At 31.0% G+C, this 20,137-nt stretch overlaps 1 protein-coding gene across 15 annotated transcripts in view; it reads left to right on the forward strand.

The window, feature by feature from the left end:
• Positions 1–20,137, forward strand: part of LOC145241450 (mitogen-activated protein kinase kinase kinase 15-like) — a 391,615-nt gene that overhangs the window by 215,956 nt on the left and 155,522 nt on the right. For all 15 annotated transcript variants that reach the window (XM_080104421.1, XM_080104425.1, XM_080104411.1 and 12 more), the window contains 7 exons: positions 5,811–5,859; positions 8,604–8,725; positions 10,046–10,158; positions 13,648–13,807; positions 15,262–15,355; positions 16,234–16,302; positions 18,992–19,063. In XM_080104421.1, coding sequence (XP_079960547.1) covers positions 5,811–5,859; positions 8,604–8,725; positions 10,046–10,158; positions 13,648–13,807; positions 15,262–15,355; positions 16,234–16,302; positions 18,992–19,063 — 679 coding nt within the window. The remainder of the gene's footprint in view (positions 1–5,810; positions 5,860–8,603; positions 8,726–10,045; positions 10,159–13,647; positions 13,808–15,261; positions 15,356–16,233; positions 16,303–18,991; positions 19,064–20,137) is intronic.

A 20,137-nucleotide genomic window follows, 5' to 3' on the forward strand; every position in this document is an offset into this window, starting at 1 on the left:
TTTTACTTGTACAAATGGAAATTCTTTTAACTTTCTTGAAGTTTTACATTTGGATTTTACCGTCACTGGATTTTTTATCTTCTACCAGACTATCCATTCGTGTGTAATCACATTTTTCTTTACCATATTCCCTCTGCTTCACTTTTTTTGTTTTCAAGTAAGATCTTTGACTTACTTGTTGTTTCATCAAATACTTCTGCATGCAAAATCCGATCCCGCATTTTGCTAATTCCTACCCTCTGATGAGAAGGAAAGTATTTCTTCGAAACTCCGCGGATTAAGGACTATCCATTTATCTAGTGTTTCCTTTTCAGATTAAATATGTTTTTAACTCATTTCAAAGTGTTTTTTAATATATTTTATTAACTGTTTGCTCATATTATAAGCTCTATTTCCTATTTGGTTTTATCGAGCTTTTATATCTGGCTGAGATAATTTTATAAATATTAATTCTTTAATATTTATAATTTACTTTAATTTTACCATCTTGGATAATTTTGGTAAATTCAATTGTAATTTTCCTTATATATATATATATATATATATATATATATATATATAGTTTGGCAGCAAGTCATTATTTAAGCATGTCTGATTGAACACGACATTGTTATTTTTTCCAATTTTTCTGGATATCTTTTCCATTCGCCGAGCGGTCTTTTTTATTTCAGCTGGCATGTTGTATAGAATGGCGCCCAAACATGGTTGTTGTTTAGCCATATTCTTAAGCGCTTTCTATCAGTGCATCCGATTATCATCACGAGCGATTGTTGTTGTTATCGTTTTCTTTTTCTTTTCCTTTGAGGCTTGGTGTATTTATATTTTTTTTTTTTTTTTTTTTTGCAATTTCGATTTTCTTATTTTATATTTTATTCATTTAGTTTCTTGTTAGTTATTAAATACTGTTAGTATATTTATCCCAGTGTTAAATGAGATCCAGTTAAGAAGGGGCTATAGTTTTTTGATAAGTCTGGCTTCTAGTAATTTTAGTTGTTAGTTTTCGAATTGAAAAGATATCCAGAAAAATCGGAAAAAAGAATAACTCTGTCGTGTTCAATCAAATCGTGCTTGAATATATCTATATATGTGTGTATCTATATATGTGTGTATATATATATATATGTGTATATGTACACTCATATAAATATAACAATTATAAAAAAATATGTCAAAAGCTAGAGAGACCTACTTAAGATATATCTGAGAAAATTCATTTACGATTAGGGTCAAGTTCAAATGTGTTATTTAACAATAAAAGAAAATATTCAAAGAATTTGCAATCTAAGAACCTATCTAATACAGATTTCAGATAATAATTGACATCAACTCCAAAGTCCTTCAGCATTTTAATACAAGGAAAAATATTGGTTTATTCCAAAGGACTTGCATATATTACCACCGTAAGCCTATACTGATGCTGACTATTATATGCACGTAAAATACACAACAAAATCGAGCTAGTAACAAATGCACTCTCCAGTAGCATATTTATGATAGCCTCGGAGGTATCTCATCGATTTTGATGTATGAAATTCGCCACAGCAACTAAATTGTTTGGAAATCCACACCCGATTTGTTTATAGCGGTGAAGACTTTGTGTAGAACCAACCACACTTTTGGTACAACTGCTAATTTCACTCCGTGCAATGGCTGCCACAAGACAGAACAGAACCTCCAGTTTTACATCAGTTTTTTTTTTTTTCCTTCTCCTTAACGAAGACTGAGCGTGCATCTCTACCAGTGGATTAAACATGTCCCCAGATGCCAACCTGGGAATTTTTATGTACTGGTGCAGTACATACACTGCCTAGTATTCTCAAATGGTCTCCTATCTGGTACTAGCCAAGCTCATTGTTGCTCAACTTTGGTGATCTGGCGAGAACCGATGTGTCAATGTGATTATTATACCGTAAAAGTAAACATATATTTCCTCTATCCCAGAGTTGAGCACTGAACATAATACATTAATCTGAAATAGTATAGTAAATAGAATTAAGCATTAAAAGATGGTGCAGTAGTAGAATTTATAGAAGTGGAAGTCTAACCACGGCATCAGACAGATACCAAATTTCCATTAATAATACATATAGAGATTTATTTGCACATCTAATTTACATATGTGTTTATGGTGTGTACAGATACATGTGTGTACAGCAGATATTCTGAAAAATGGGTCACTTTTTCTGTTGGTTGGTTGGTTGTTTTTTGTTTTATGGCATATCAACCCTTTTCGGGTTATTTAATGCCGAATCCAAAGATTTTGAAGAAAAATTTTTTTAATAGAATATATTTGTTGTTTTCACATCGGTTTCTATTTAACCCATAGTTGGGACCCTAACAGGTACTACCACTCCAGGTCAGAGTGGACCTGGGAGCAATGGTAATTAAAGGGTGGCTCCACACTCCCCAAAGCCCACAAGCTGGGGCCTCACCACTGGATATAGTTTAAGGTCATATCCAGGACCCCCATTGAAGGACTTTTACCCTCTGCAGGGGGGCAGTCGGCGTATTCTAATGCCCCACCGACAGGGCCAACTTTTTCTGTAAATGCTATCAGAGACATTGAGAAATATGGTTGAATCAATATGGTAAGAAGAGCAAAAGAAATACATAAATAACTGAGAGAAGTGATATGTTCAGTTAATTATAAATTACAACTATGCTTGGGTTGAATAAATGTTGTCATTTTTTATTACTTCAGCATCTATGATCTTTTCAACTAGTTTTAATGAATGATGTCATCCCTTTGTGACATCATAAAGGATTTGCCAGGTGTCTTTCAATATTAAGTAGATGCGCGTTGTCTCTCAGCGGTTGTATTTTGAAATGCTGGAACGGTGCATTGGCTATGCGAAATTAATGTCAGTCGTATGAGTTCTGTTATAGAGGCGTTGATTTAATTTGAATAAAATAAAATATGCATCAGGTGTGCTTGAAAGGGTGGAGTTTTACTCCGAAATATATTTAAATTATAAATTTCAAACAAGTAAAATATTTGTTTATTATCGTAATATTGCGTTGTGATTTAATTTTGTTAATCTCACATAATCAATGCACTTTCAGGAATTTCAAAATACAACCACCGAGAGACAATGCGTGGATTTTTACTAACTGACTTTTTTTTCTCCAACTTTACAACATGGAAAGAAATAAAGAAAGGAAAAAAAAAAAGATGTACAAAATATTAAGGATGGAGTTTGACTCCGAAATATATTTAAATTGTAAATTTCAAACAAGTAAAATATTTGTTTATTTTCATAATATTGTGTTGTGATTTGGCTTTCAAGCGCACCTGATGTGTATTTGATTTTATATAGAAATACATATATGAGAGAGAGAGAGAGTTTGCATAGCATGTTTTTCTGTCACTTTTTAAGAAAATAACAAACTCTAATATTTGCACTTATTTTCTAATGCATTACAGCAAAGAAATATGTACAATTTGAAATAATGCAAGATATAGAACTTAACTGGCTAAAATATTCACCAAATAGTGAGTCTTTACAATGAAGAAGACTGAAAGTATTGTCTAAAGTGACATTCACCTTTTTCTTAAACTTTTGAGATAGATATCCGAAAATTAAATCAGTTCTAACTTAAAATATGACCAATATCTAGAGCACATATGATGAAGTAGTATAGTTTTGATAATGACATAAAATATATCTCGGTAGATGGATAAACAAAAGTTTTGACTCAAGGCAAAGAAAGTCATCATCATCGTATATGTATCTGAAGATTCTATTGTCATTCGTTTCCCGATATTTTTCTAATCAGTATTCTTTCTAGTGAAAGTGATTTTTGTAGAACAAGCTGGATGTGAACTTGTAACACCCATGTCGTCTGTCAGTGTCAGTAACCATTGGATCACCGTCACTTCCCACAATATGCGGAAATTGATTTTGTACTCTGTTAAAGCAAGGAAGAGTACTCTATGCAGCATCTCTTCATATTTGGCAGAAGTATTTCATCTTTGGATGTATTTAACTCTTTATAGACAGAGGATTGCAAATGGAGTGACAGATTTGCCAATGAACAAACTAAATTAGCATAAGGCCAATAAGATATTTCCTTCGCTTAGTTATGTCTGGCAATTGTATATTATTAAATAACACTTGAGATTAAAACTTGTTGAATATTCTTCAAGAAAAAAATAAATAAACTTGCAAATTTATTTGCCTAATATATCCTTTGCCAACACCCAATTTAATTGGGCATGAAACTCACTTTTGCTTGCTAACAAGCACTCAGCGGATGTAGACAATTTTGAGAGATTGTTTTTAGTCTCTTTTTATGGAATGTAATTTGATCTAATTTTCCTCTGATGATGAGTATTGGTGGCTTAATTTTGAGTGGTCGGTGGCCATAACAAAAATAAAAATAGATAATTCCTAAATTATTGCTGTTTACTTTCTATTTCCGTATTTTTATGACAGTCTTTTTTTTTTCTTCTTTTCCTGTGTAACAGGATGACTGCTTTGGAGGTGGAAGGAAATAAGAATTAGATTAGGAAATAAATGTAAACAGACATGTCCCTGCTCAAGTCCCTACTTAGAATGCTCCTATAAGGTTGATCCCTAATTCACAGTAGTTCCTTGCTTTGTTTGTGAAGTAATAAAAAAAAAGAAGAAAAATAGAATTTAAGATGCAAACAACATATCTTTTGTTTTTTACTCCGCTTTCCAAAACAAGGCTTATTATCACCATTGAAGCATAATGGGCTGTTGTGATAGGAATCAGGTTTTTTGGGGGACAGCCTTGTTGGGGAGCTTGGCAGCATGTTCTGAGGAATGTGAAGAAAGAAGCTATCAGAGTAAAAACTCTTGCAGCACCTCTACATTGAAGGAGTGGGATGTTGCTACTATTCATGAAGGTTGGAAGTATTTACGTTATGGTGAAAAAAAAAGTTTGAAAATAATTTTTTCAAGTGTTACAAAGCTAATATAAATGGGGGAAAGTTTTTATTTGTATTTTATGATCTGTGACCTGTTTGATGATCTTTGCTGATTCAGTCAGTTTTTGATATAAGGTCAGTATTAATGTGGGGAAATCTAGCTCCTCTCTCCCCCAATGAAGCACTCTGGATCGAAACAAAAATAAAAATTGCTTTAGTTTAGAAGGACTTCTCCTTCACTGACTGAGGACAGAAAAGGCTAAGTGCAACATCAGACCAGATTCTACACTTTGCTCCTAGCCAAAAATTGGAAATTGGTTTTTGGACTGATAGCACATAAGACAGCAAATTTCTAAATTTCAACAAACTTTGAACGGTCATAATTTATGACTATTCAAGTGATGAAAATAAATTTTGCCCCATTGTTTGTGTTGTGCTAAGATCTTTATGTCCTCATTAAAAGTTTAGATATAATAAAATTTTGGTTTGAGATCCCTGCTATAGGGTGATTGCTAGAAAAGTGGGAAGTGAGGTTATAAATCTTTTTGTTTAAATTTTATTACCTCTGGCTTATTCACTTTTTAGACAACCGTTAATGAATTATGATATTAGTCTTCGAAAAATTGTATGAAAATTATTCTTTGAAAATAAATTACTATTTGACAAATTCCTTGTTTTTCTAGCAACCACTCAGTATAATAAAATCAATTCAAAATTCAATTCAGTTTAATTTCTGAGTAAATCAATGGGAACCTTAATGTTGAAACATTTTGTTTGTTGTTTTTATTGTTTTTTTTTGGGGGGGGGTCACTTACATACTGAAGCTAATTCTGAGATCTACTCTTGTAATTCTGTCTGTAGATTTATGTTTTGCATTTTCTTGCAATAAACTTTTGCATTTTTTTAAACCTTTCAGAAGAGATAACAAAGGAGACAGTGATAAGGCCTTGTCTGTTATAAAAGAAGTAAGTAAACAATTCTATTTTCTGTGTAAAAAAAAGTTATTCTCCAGTCATGCACAATTTGTCATAAATTTTAAAATGTCTTTCTAACATTTGAATATGATCGAATGCTTCAGTGCATTCCAATTGGTTGCTCTGTCATTTGTTCTGTCTAAAAAAAAAATAAATAAATTCATCAATTTTTTTTTTCTTACGGAAATCACTCCAGACAAGATGTGAAGCCACTTGATGTAAGGAACTAAAAGAATGAAATACGATTATCGCAAAGAAAGGAGATACCTATTAGCTTTAATCTTGAAAAATGTTTTTGAGGTAGGAAGAAAGAAGAGGGTTCCACAAACCTGAAGTTCTTGGAAAGAAGTTACTGGAATCGGAAGCTGATGACGTATCAAAATGGAAACTTGCTGTAGATGACTAGATCAATGAGTCAAACGAGCTGTAACAAAGCAAATAAGGAAAGGATCAGTCAGTTCTGAAGAACGCATGTCCTTATAGTATTTATAAAAAAAAAAGACTAGCAACATTACATCTGTGAGAAAGAGAGGGTGAAGAGAAGAAGGATTGGGCCAATCAAATTACAGATAAGTTTCTGCACCTTATCAAGAACCCTCAAATGAAAGTGATTCACCAACCCAAATATGACATTGGTACTTTATAAATAGTAAACATAGAAACATAGAGAATAGTTTCCAGGAATGTTAACGATGTTAACTTGACAGATGGAATTTAAGCTAACAATAATATAAACAAAGATACACGACAAAAACCTAGCAAGGATCTTTAGGCTACTGAGTTTAAATGATCTGATACTTTGGTGTTCATGCAAAACCAAAACAATAACAGATATTATTGTTAAACAATTATTTTTCAAATATATATGTGCGAAACACAAAGTTATATTGTATTTGTTGGAAAGAAAAATTGATGAATTTTAGTGATGCCAAGTCTAAGTCGAGGAATTTTGAAGTTTTCTTTGTGTTTCTGTTCCTTAGAGGAAGTTTAATTAAAGACCTTATCAATGGTTTAACATTCCAGTTTTCAATCAATCACCAACTTCTCTCTGAAGATCCACTACAGAATTCTTTTATCAAGAATTTTTGCTTAAGACAACTATTCTGATTGATTTCTGATTCATGGATTATTTACTTTGCATCATTTTGTGATTGGTCTATCAATGAAGACCTTTATTTTACACATGTAGGGAGGAGCCTCCAATTAAGTCACAACATAGGGATTCAGTCTATTACAGATGCTAAAATGCTTTTTAATTTTGATTATCAGTGTACTAATTGATTTAACTTAATTAACCAACTAATATCTCACCAGTAAAATCACTTATGCAATCATTTGGTTAAAAGTGGAAAGTGGAATCCCAAAGTTTGCAGCAATTTGACACTGATTAAGTCTACTTGTAATGTTATATGGCGGCATGAATCATTTTAACTTACACAGGCATCAAAGCTCAAAAACCCTGTCCATCTGCTAACACGTTGCATATCAAATTCTTACCTCGTAACTGAACTGTCATGTCTAAAAATCAACTTTTTTCCATTATGTCATCACTACACATAGCCTAAAGATCCTTGCTGGGTTTTTGTCACGTATCTTTGTTTATATTATTGTTAGCTTAAATTCCATCTATCAAGTTAACATTCTTGGAAATTGAATGCAAATAAGTATTTATTCTAAATATTTTTATTATTCTAAAACATATTTTAGCTAACAAAACGTTTTGGCTTAAATAAGGATAATAATCGTTGCCTGGTCAATATTCAACATACTTTTATATTAATCTACAATATGGCTTCTTTGTAAGTGAGAATTCTAATGCTTCTTTGGACAGTGTCATACTTAAAGAGTGATGTATGATCAATATATTTATAGTTGAACACAAAAAATGTCAGTTAGTATAAAATATTGATATTTTAAACTTTATTCGAGGCTCTACATTGCGAGTGAAACGGTCGCATTTGCGAGTAATTTTTCACAATGGCGACTAGAAATAATGAAACATTTATCTTTTGGCGATTGTATTTCTTTCACCAACAATCTTCCAAAGCTCACTACTGAATGAAAAATATTTTTTCAACATTTTTTTTTTATATAAAACGAACATTGTTAAATTATTTAAACAAGAAAAGTTTAATAGAACAATATACTCTTCTTTTTTTTTTAACAAAGGCTGTTTAAAAAAATATCTGAAGTAATTAGAATGTTTATACCTTCAAGTATCAATATAAAATTTGTTGTATATTTAGAATTACACTTATTAAAAAAATACATACTCATCACAGAATTAAGATGTCATATTCTAAAAATCATGTGGGTTTGGCTAGTAACTTTTTTACTTGGCTAGTAAACGAAAATATTTAGTTGTCAAAGGTCAACTAAAGATATGTTTGTTCGTAGAGCCCTGTTATTGCTGCAATGTTCATTTCCAAGTGTTGGTCATTGACAAAGAAAGCAGAAACTTTAAATATGTACAAATTATTTTTGTGAACATGTCTATTTACTTCTCTCATGTCTGTGTGCTTCAAGCAATTATGTGTTATACAATGTCAAAGTTTTGTTGATATTTTGAGATTAATACCTCTTTTCAAAGTTTATATTGAATTCACAGGTGTGTCATGTATTGGCTGGATGTGGGTAATATATGACAGCAGTGATAAATAAAGAAGTGTTTTTTATTTATTTTTGTTGTAATTTCTGTAATTATGAACTTTGGATGCATTGTTACTTTCCTTTAGGCCATAGCTCAAAGTGAGGCTCCAGTGTCAGATATGTTATGCTTATGTGGCAGAATCTTTAAAGATAAGTTTGTTCAGTCAGAGTGCACTGACCAGGAGTCGTTGACTCAAGCTATTGAATGGTACGTAACATTTTTCAATATTCTTTCTATTGAGTTTATTTCTTTCGTTGTGTAGCTGATGCTACCAGAGCAGTCTGTCTGAAGATATTCGCTTCCTGATTTCAATGCACCAAACACTGATATTATTGCTTTTTTTCCCTTTCCCTTTGCAAATGTTCTACAAACCCAAAAACAACCCCCCCTCTCTCTCTCTCTTTGACCCAGTTGGTAAGGCATTAGAATATGCCAATTGTAGAAGGTAAAAGTCCATCAATGGAGCCACCTGTTGGCCATGGGTGATGACCCATGATGCCTTGGGACAAGATCTTGGTAATTGAGCAGACTATGACAAAGAAGACATGGCCTGGCAACACACTACTTTGACCCTTACCTGGGCTAGATGAATGGTCAGAAAGGCCAATTGTCAATCAATCGGTTATTGCATTGCATGATAGTAAAAAATGGCCAGTTAGGGTTAGTGCTTCCAAGACCAAACTTCTATATTTTTACCGCCTGCAGCCTGATTCCCACTTGCCCCCAATTGAAATGAACAGCTCGCTCATTATCTGAAATGGAAAACTCACATCAAATCCGTTGCCAAAACTGCTGGAAAGTACTTGAATCATTCTACCACTCTAGAAAATATCTTGCTCTTAACACAATTCTCTACTTATACAAGAGAAAAATACATCATAAGATGAAGTACTATTGTTACATCTGGGGAGGAGCTCTTAAAAGTACCTTTTTTCTGCCTTGACAAGGTACAAAACCGTCTTCGAAATCTAGTGGGCAAGTACCTTTTCGTCTCTCTACTTCTTTCTCACAGAAGAGACATTGCGAGTCTATCTCTGCTTTATCATGGCAGGTGGTTGACTGAGCTTCAATCTATGATCCCCTCCCTTCCCCCCCCAAAAAAAACATTTGCAACAAATACTTGTCTAGCTACAACTTCCCTCAATATCAGTCCCTAAAACTAAAACAAAAATTCTATGAATAAAGTTTCTTTCCTAGAATGCTCCATCTGTAGAACACAATACAGTGGGATTACTTCCCAACTAACAGATCGTTTTCATGATCATCATGACCTCTTCTGACAGGCTGTTCCGAAGAGCAAAACATGGACAGAGAAATTTATGTCGTCGTTTAGTTTGTTTTATGCCAGAATCAGGTCCCTTTGCATCCTTTAGTTTTTGAAGCTGTTCTTTGTAGGTAAGATTGGTTAATATTGTTCAAGTAATCAATATTGTCTAATAAATATTATTTAATTAGTTTCTGATTGTACCATAGTCAAAAATCAAATTCTGTTTTCTTTTTGAGCTTTTTTTTTTTTTTTAATTTCAGGTACAGAAAAGGTTTCGATACACAACCAAATGAATATGCAGGGATTAATCTTGCAACATTATTGGTTATATCAGGAGAAAGAATGGAATCTTGTCAAGAATTAAAGAAGATAGGTAAGTATCAAAAACAAGGAAAATTCATAGTGAATTTTAGGCATCCAGTTTTACTTCAATATTAAGGATTGCCTGTAAAAAGAAAATAAGCAAAATGGCACAAATTTTATGTTTTTATATGTTAGGTGTTGAAAAGAGCAAATTTTTCAAGTATTTTGTGTAAACAAGAAAAAACACATTTTTACAGGGAAACGATTTGTCCGCCATTTTCTGCTTACATTAAGGTCAAAAGACATAATTCAAACTTTAATTCACACACAGTAATTGTAATAATGCCGGCTAGAAATGATTTACCAATCAAGATTGATTTTATTTTATTAAAGCAAAACTATTGGATGGAATTTTGGTTAATTTTATATACAGACTTTTTTTCAACCATTGATGCAAGTCACTATCCTCTATCCAGTGTCTTGTATGAATTGAGCAGGACTGGTACCAGGCACCTCTAATGTTTAAACTGAAATGTGCTGCAACGTGAAACTATCGGTTAAGGAGCTGGATCTCATTTTTTTCTGGTTTTGGCAAACTGGGCTGTGATACCTAGATTGACAGCAGATTCCACATTTTTTGGTCATATCTCTTATAATTTTCATTTCTTTTTAGGTTTAGTTTGGTTGTTTTGTTTTACAGCATATCGACCGTTTTCAGGTTATTTAATGCAGAATCCAGTAATTTTTGAAAAAGTTGTTTGTATCTTCAAAATATTTATTCATTGTGTTTAGTTTGGTTGTTTTGTAAAGGGAAAAAGGAAAAGGTGGGCTTTTGTTTTGAGTTTTGCTGGACATAAGTTTTGCAAAAGAGAACAGGAAAAAAAAAACATCGATGTTAGGTGCGTTTTATCTCAGGAAGCCAATATCTTCAGGCAGCCTGATCTGTTAGCAGCAGCATTTTATTTTAGGCAGCAAAGATGTTTATAACTAATTGTTTTGCTCTTCAAACAAGCAAATAAGGCATATTGTCACTTAAACTATTTGGAACTGTGTCTACAGGGACACTATGTAGGGAATTGAGCAACATTACTTTTAAACTTCTGCATGTTAGTAATATAGTCAGGGAAGCAGGAAACTGGGAGAGAATTCCAAAGTCTAGCAGTTTGTGGGAAGAAAGTATTAGAGTAGAATACTTTATGGCATTTTGGAACCTTGACAGTGAAGGCGTGGGATTTTGCTGCTTGTTACATTTGTTTGTTGAGATTGCTACAAGTTCATTGCAGCACATTTCATTAAAATACTTGTAAAATAGGCACAGGGATGCAAAATTATGGCGATGGGACAGGGGTTGGAGCTTAATTGATGATGTGGGACGTATTAGACTGGAGACTTTTTTGGATCCTGTTTAAAGGGAGAGACTAGTGGTAGATGCACTAACTCAGGTGTGGTAATAATACTCCATGTATGGGTGAATAGTGGATTTGTAGAGATTGAGGATAGTGCCAAGTGTGAGTAGTTTTCTAGCACAGTAGAGGGAATCCACCTTCTTTGCAGCAGTCTTGTCTTCAATGTATTTGTTCCAATTCCTGTTACCTGTGAATGTTAAACCGAGGCGTTTGAACAAAAAGTTCTCGGGTAATGCTATTAGTCATGGCAATCAGTGGTTGAGAAAGTTTCTTGCAATTATTTAATTAAAACGTTGGTCTTATTAGCATTAAATATTACCATCCAGTTACATCCTCATTCTATTTTCTAAGGTTTCCGCGATTGTGTACATTTTTCTCATGTCTGTTATAGTGTGATGTCATCATCATTTCAGACTCGGGAGGTCATTTATGAATATCATGAATAATAAAGGTCCAAGCATTGATCCCTAAGGCATATCTTCATTAATATCATGTTATTTGGACCTATGGTCATCAAAGACAACCTTCTTTTATCTGACAGTCTTGAACTCATTTTGACATAAAATAAAAGAGAATGTATTTTCATATCTGTTAAAAAAAAAAAAAAATCATATCAAAATCTAAAAAAAAGTGAATTTTGTGTAATTATTGCCATTTTGTTTGACAAAAATTATTTAACAAAAAAAAAATAATTTTTCTTTTTTAATTTAAATGTTTTGTTTTTTTTAATCTGATCAGATTCGCACTAAATGAGCTCAACTACCCCTTAAAAGTCAGCTTTATAAATATTACCTTACTCTTGTCTGAAGACAATCGTAGTGAGACAACTTCACGACACCTCCATTATGAAAGCTTATTGACACTTCCAAATTGTTGAAGATGACTATAAACAATTATGTTACGAGAAAATCTTCATTGCCAATTTTTTAACTGATACTGCAATTTTCTTCATGATGTCATCAAACTTTACCAGACATCCTGATCTGCCTTCATCTTCAGGGATAAAATTTGCATTTCTGAATGTCACAAACCATTTTCTGCACGATCTTTAATTCAAGTGTTTCAATCCATAAACTGAGTGAATATATTAAGTTACTTCGGCTGCACGTTTACCATTTTTAAGCTCTTCTTTTTTTTTTTAATGGGAATTACTCCAGACAAGGCATGAAGCCACTTGATCCAAGAAGTTAAAAAAATATGCTACTTCAAGGTCAAAAAGTAACAACAATAAGTGTTAGATGGATATTTTTTGACCTAGGAAACAGCAATTCTTCCCCCTCTTTCAAAAACAGCACTCATGGAATGTGAGAGCTAAAGGACAAAATAAAGGAAGTGAGAGTTACGAGATTGCTGAAAGTAAACCCGAGATCTAATTTGTACCCTCCGAATAAAACATTATGTGCCTAAAATGGTCATTGGATAATGTGTTTGAATGGCTTTCAAATAATCCTACTTTTTTAACTCAAAGTTAAAGAGCTACGAAGATAGGAGTGGTACCATTAAAACGAGCAACCTTTCATGCTCCAGAATTTATTTTTCTACATAATCACCACCATTCTCAATGCACTTTTACCAGTATCTTTTGATACCTCTGTTGTAAAACTCTGGTGCCCACTTTGTCACTCAAATCTGTCGCCACTCTGAAATCGATGAACCCATCTCCTAACTGTGTTGAGATTAACTGTATCAGCTTTGAAAATGTTCAACAGGCACCGGTGAATGTTGATTGGTTCAATTTTTTTCTGCATGAAGGAATTTAATGATGTATCTCTGCTTCTGATGCATACCCATGACAGGTTGCTTTCTAAGAGTTTCACACCGTTAATATCTGCAACAGAGAGATGGAATTTTCAAGTCATGAATGCATAAGTTCAGTCATCATAACAATGCAATTTGCAATCCTTTCTGATCCATGCGAGCATGATAAAAATAAATAGGAGGCATTACTTTTGAAATGTACTTTGTATCATTTAGTTTTATTAAAAGTTTCATTTTATTAAATTTCATAGAATTACAATCAAGACTGAACTTCTGGGATAATGAGATGCTAGCTTCTTGTTTTACGCCTGATTTCAATGCAGTATAGCACCAATTTTGCAGACCGTATATTTGTTAAAGGTTGCTTAAAATAAATGTTTGTTATTTCCTTCCAGGTTTCACACTTAATCATTTAATCGGCAGAAAAGGTTGCCTTGAAAATTTAACGGACTATTGGGATGTAGCAACCTTATTTGAAATGAGTGTCCTTGTTGGAAACTATCCGAAAGCTTTAAAGGCAGCAAAATTTATGTTCATGTTAAATCCACCAAACTGGTAAGTTGAAGATTTTTTTGGATTCAGTCCACAAAGTTGCACACATGGCAATCACTTTCTATAAACAATTTTACAAAGTTTCTTTGAATAATTGACTGGAAGAATTTCCAACCTTCCAAGTTTTTATTAAAAGTTGAAAATATTTTTAAATGCATAAAACAATTTTCTCTACCAAAAAATGTAATTTCTATACATACATACATACATATAAATAGTGCATTTGAATACGTGGGAAGATGAACACTCTAAACATACATTTTGTTCTGTTTAAACAAATGTTAAAATTGGGAGTTACTTAAACAGGAATTGTCTGTTATGATATCAAACCCTTTATATATATATATATATATATATAAAGCTGAGCGTCTGTGTGTGTGTGTCTGGTCACGAATAGGCTCCTATATGGTTGACTATTATAGAAAACTGATCACATATAATGATAGAAGATGTATCGAGACACAGGAGTGGGTATGTTTGATCTGGCATAATGATGATTCATTAAAATTGTGGGGTCTGCATACGTGCCTGGTCCACAAAGTATGGAAATGAAAAATTTAAAAATTAAAAAAAAAAACGTTTACAAGTGTTTTTGATATAGACGTACATAATAATACTTTGATAAGTATGTTGTAACTTAAATAGGGATGGTATAATAAAATTATGGGGTCTGTGTTTGCATCTGGCCTCCATAGAATGGAAATAGGCACAAACTTTAATAAAGACTATTCACATCTATCTGCGTAAGTATACTTTGATAATTATGTTTCAGTTTGAAGAAATATGGTATAATAAAATTATGGGGTGTTCGTTCGCACCTGACCTCCATAGAATGAAAATATGTCACAAAGTTTAACAAGGTTTTTTTAATATAGATCCACAGAATATTGTGATAAGTGTTTCAGTGTGAACAGATATTGTATAATAAATTCTGGGGTTTATCTATTTTATTTTTACTTTCATCATATTTTGCTTTGGTTTTGATACCCCTAAATTCGAAGCTATCTCTTTACAACCCTTCCTTTTCATAACCTATCATACTTCCATAAATCAGAGTCCATTTTCTGTAGGCTGTTTTTGAACCCAGTCAATGACGGGTACTTTTGCTAGTGTATATATATATAATTATTTACTATAATAATTATTAAATACCTACAGACTCTAGCGTTTCATCCTTTCGGGAATCATCAGTGCAGAGTGTCACGATTAACACCAGTCGATAGATTCGAACCCGGCAATGAAGCCATCTCGGACTCTATTAACAAGGACCAAATCCATTCGGCCACCATTAACCGCAAGAAATATTGTTGTAATTTAAACATTTATTTTTTAAATGTTTTTAACATCTGTCAGAGTAATTAATCTAATCATTATATGATGATCTGAGCATACACACACACAGTGATTACATTTATCCTTGGCAAATAATATTTTTTCACTTTTTTTTTTATCATTAGGTATCTCAAATCAACCATTGGGAATATAAAACTGATTAGTAAGTTCCGGAAACCAGAAGCAGAAGAATCTCAATACTCAAAATCTGATGTACTTGTGAGTATCACTTGTCTGTTAAAATATTTAATTCCATTAAATTAAAAAAAAAATAAGCATGATTAAAATATAAATGCTTTGGCATTGTTTGTAATAAGTATAGAGATAGTAGTGATAGAACGATTCCAATATTTTTCCCAATTTCGATACAATTACCGATTCTGTATTAAATTTCCAATTCCGATTCTTTATAAATATCTAAATATTTAACTATAGAGTTGTTATTTTCTCCGATTTCTGTATTAAAAAAAAAAAAAAAAAAAAAAAAAACACGTTAAAAATGCAGATATTTTCCTAAACATCAAAATACACTTGTGGAGGATGATCTATCGATTTTAGTTTTACTGGTAATTTAAAATCAATAAATATTTATTATTTTATCATTATTACCAGCAATGGAAGATTTTGCTTTACATAAAATCAAATAAAAAAAGACAAAAGACTCATTTTGGCATCGGAAAATAGGCACCAATTTTTCCGATTCCAGTACCGATTCCGATACCCCCAAATTTGTCGATTTTTTCCGATTCCCGGTTTAGATTAATCAGCCCAAAACTAATAGGATGATACATTTTTATATCTATGTTTCAATGGCATATGCTTAAATGAGGCAACCAGTTTTTTAATGAATATGCTTAAATAGGCCAGCCAGTGTTTTAATGATATGCTCGTAAATGGACCAGTCTGTTTTAATAGGGAATGTAAAAATGCACCATTTTCATGTTTTAATGATATATATTTAAATAAGCCAGTCAGTGTTTTAATGATGTATAATTAAATAGACTAGCCTGTGTTTTTTTTATAATTTATTCTTTAATGGACCATCCTGCATATTGTTAAACTTTATTTATGTCTTGATTTTTTTTTCTTTTCTTCAGTTATTCAGTTTCTGGACAGACTTTTTTGTAGAAGCTATTGAAGAAGAAGTCACTGTTATACGATTTCCAGTAAGTATTCTAAATATTGTTTTAAGAAAATGAAGATTTTTCATGAGCTGAATAGAAATCTTGATCGTCCAGTTGTTTGTCTGATTATCTGCTTAATGCAATTGCCATTATAAAGTAAATGGGGCTGGTGATACTCATCGTTATGAAAATTGCGCTAAACATAATTTAGGAAAAGTTTTGAATTTAGTGAAGAATGTGTTGTTGGATATAAATTTTAAGTGCTGTGAGTCAATGCATGAAAAACAATTTGATACTAGCCAGTGAATAAAAAAAAAAACAGAAGACTTTGTCAGTGGATAGCAAGGACATCCTCGACACTTGCTCTCAGTGAAGCCTCTATTAATAGCATTGTTTTTAATGTGTTTGTGATTATAGTCAGCTAACATACTTCCTAACTTCCGGCATAGCGCTACTGGAAGTGGTCACAAGGAAAATCAGTTCCTTCACTTTTATTGTTCTTCAGTATTTCTATTGTGAAGCGATTTATTGAAATAAAATATAAGAAAAGGACTTTATTGAAAAGTATACAATAAAAATTAAAAAATTTTCCGGATAAAAATTAGTCTTTTTAGATAGTTATATGCAAGAATTCCTGTTGTGGCGGGGAATCAAAGCCAACTATTTTGGGAATATTATGTATTGAATATGTTTGAAATTGATGTTTAAAATTGTGTTATTTTGATTCCAATAATTTCATTTGTTATTTTGATTCCAATAATTTCATTTGTTATTTTGATTCCAATAATTTCATTTGTTATTTTGATTTCAATAATTTCATTTGTTATTTTGATTTTGATAATTTCATTTGTTATTTTGATTTTGATAATTTCATTTGTTATTTTGATCTTGATAATTTCATTTGTTATTTTGATTTCGATAATTTCATTTGTTATTTTAATAATTTCATTTGTTATTTTAATAATTTCATTTGTTATTTTAATAATTTCATTTGTTATTTTGATAATTTCATTTGTTATTTTGATAATTTCATTTGTTATTTTGATTTCGATAATTTCATTTGTTATTTTGATTTCAATAAGTTCATTTGTTATTTTGATTTCAATAAGTTCATTTGTTATTTTGATTTCAATAAGTTCATTTGTTATTTTGATTTCAATAAGTTCATTTGTTATTTTGATTTCAATAAGTTCATTTGTTATTTTGATTTCAATAATTTCATTTGTTATTTTGATTTCAATAATTTCATTTGTTATTTTGATTTCAATAATTTCATTTGTTATTTTGATTTCAATAATTTCATTTGTTATTTTGATTTCAATAATTTCATTTGTTATTTTGATTTCAATAATTTCATTTGTTATTTTGATTTCAATAATTTCATTTGTTATTTTGATTTCAATAATTTCATTTGTTATTTTGATTTCAATAATTTCATTTTTATACTTTCATAAACATATTTATAAATTGGAATAAAAAAACTTATTTTTAAAATTAAAAAAAACAAACTTTATTTTTATAATTTCATAAACATAGATTTCTTTTTAAATTTGAAATAAAATAAAAACTTATTTTAATTTTGTTATTAAAAGTGCAAATAAAGATAAATTGTATTAATTTTACCTGAATAATTTTGTTAATTTTTGTTGTATACTTTTCAATAATGTCCTTTTCCTCTATTTTATTCCAAAAATTGCTTCACAATAGAAAAAAAAATAAAACTGAATGAACTGATTTGCCATGTCACTGCTACTGATAGCACTATACCAGAAATTAGGAAGTACTTTATCTGACTATAACCATTTTTTGCAGTAAACCGAAATTGCTAATATTTTATCAATTTTTGGCAAACTGTTTCTTGCTTTTACTGATAATGAAAAACACTTTATCCTAAAAATAACATAAAAGAATAGAAAAAAATGTTCTAATTGCATTTTTATATATCAGGCTGGCACAAAATATTTTGGTAATTTAAGATTTAATCTTGAAAATGAAAAACTGTTTTTGAAAATCTTTATTCATAACATAGCAACCTTTGTTCTATTTTGTTATTTCATATATATAACTTGATGCCATCAATCAACAAGCTTATAAATGCCTCACTTGTAAAATACTGTAGGTTTTGATGTGAAAAATGAATCTAATTCACGTTCAGTCTCCTCGTGATGCTATGTAAGGATGAGCATTATCATGATGGAAGATGATTCCCTTTCTGTTAACTAAAAATCATTTTCTGGTCAACTCCAATTGCTGTGGAGATGCTTGTAAAAAAATTCTTTACATTTTAATTTGAAATATGAATCTAACCTATGTTCTCTTCTCTTAACGTTAACCGAAGACCAATTAAATAGTTTTACAATCCTCAAAATAACTGATAATCCGAGGGAACTAAGTTAAAAAAAAAAAAAAAAACATGAGGGATGAGGCAAGATTTCCTAACAAAATTCTCTTAGATCTTTGGTTCATAGTGCTGTGTGAGGATGAGCATTATCATGATGGAAGATGACCCCCCCCCCCTTTCAGTTGACTAAGAAGGTCGTTTTCAGGTCGACATGGGCAGGAATATTGCAGAAAAACATGAATGAGACTTTAATAATTTGAAAGAAAAGGTTATAAATTAATCATGGTGATATGTTTAAGTAATAACAATATCTATAAAATACATTACAATGGTTTAAAATCCCTCTAAAACTTTTGCACCAACTTGATGTTTTTTTGTTTTTTCTTTTAGTGTTTAGTTTTAGAGCCAACACGTGTCTATCTACCCAGTTATATTCAAGTTAATAAAAACGATGAGCAACAGGTTAGTATGTCTTATTTTTTTTTTCTTTCACCCTAAGTTTACAATTAGTAAAAATATCGTCCAAATGTGTGAGCCTTATATAAATGCGGTGCTTATGTATCTATGTTAATGCATTATTTATTTATTTTTTTTTAGAGTATTTTTAAGTTAAATTCAATTTTCACAATATTTTTGTTGATTAAATTGTTGGGTGAAAGTACAGAATAATTACAAAATACCCTCCTCCATGTTAAGAAAGGGTTTCTAAATTATAACATTATTTCAGTGCAGTAACATAGATGCACAAGTATGATAACGTTAAATTCAATTTTTACAATATTTTTGTTTATTAAATTTTAATGACAATAAAAATATTGGCATGTGAAACATTTGTTGATCATTATTTAATCCTGGACAATATCGGGTTTCCTTGCTAGTTATTTTATATAATTCACATTGATTCTTATGAGAATCAATTTTCAAAGCAAAATGTCCAATATTCAATATTTAAATCTCTAAATAGTTATTTAAAAAATTGCAATAGAGCTATAAATTGATCAAAATTATATCATACTATGATTTTGAGGTCAATTGCAGAGCAAAAAAAAAACTCTTTCACATGTTTCTGGAAAGAAATCAGAGCAGACGTGAAAACACTCATGTTGCTACATGAACATCCCATCTTCAGAGTCAGTTTCCAGATGAAAACCATGCATTATTAAAGATAAAATTATACAATGAAACTAGTGATGGGATGAATCCAATATTTTTCCCAATTCTGATACAATTACTGATTCCGATTCTTTATGATAATTGGGAAAAAATAACTACTTTATAGTTAAATATTTAGAGATTTATAAAGAATCGGAATCAGTAATTATAAATCTCTAAATATTTAACTATAAAGTAGTTATTTTTTTCCAATTATAAAAAAACCATGTTAAATGTGCAGATATATTTTTCCAGCATAACAGTACAATTTTAAGGGATGATCTATAGATGTTAGTTTTATTATTGATTTAAAATCAATAAACATTTATAATTTCATTATTACTACCAGTAATGCAAGTTTGCTTTTTGCAAAATCAAAAAAAA

The sequence above is a fragment of the Euprymna scolopes genome, chromosome 20, assembly GCF_053919585.1.
Source record: "Euprymna scolopes isolate OS-2025 chromosome 20, ASM5391958v1, whole genome shotgun sequence".
Lineage (NCBI taxonomy): Eukaryota > Metazoa > Mollusca > Cephalopoda > Sepiida > Sepiolidae > Euprymna > Euprymna scolopes.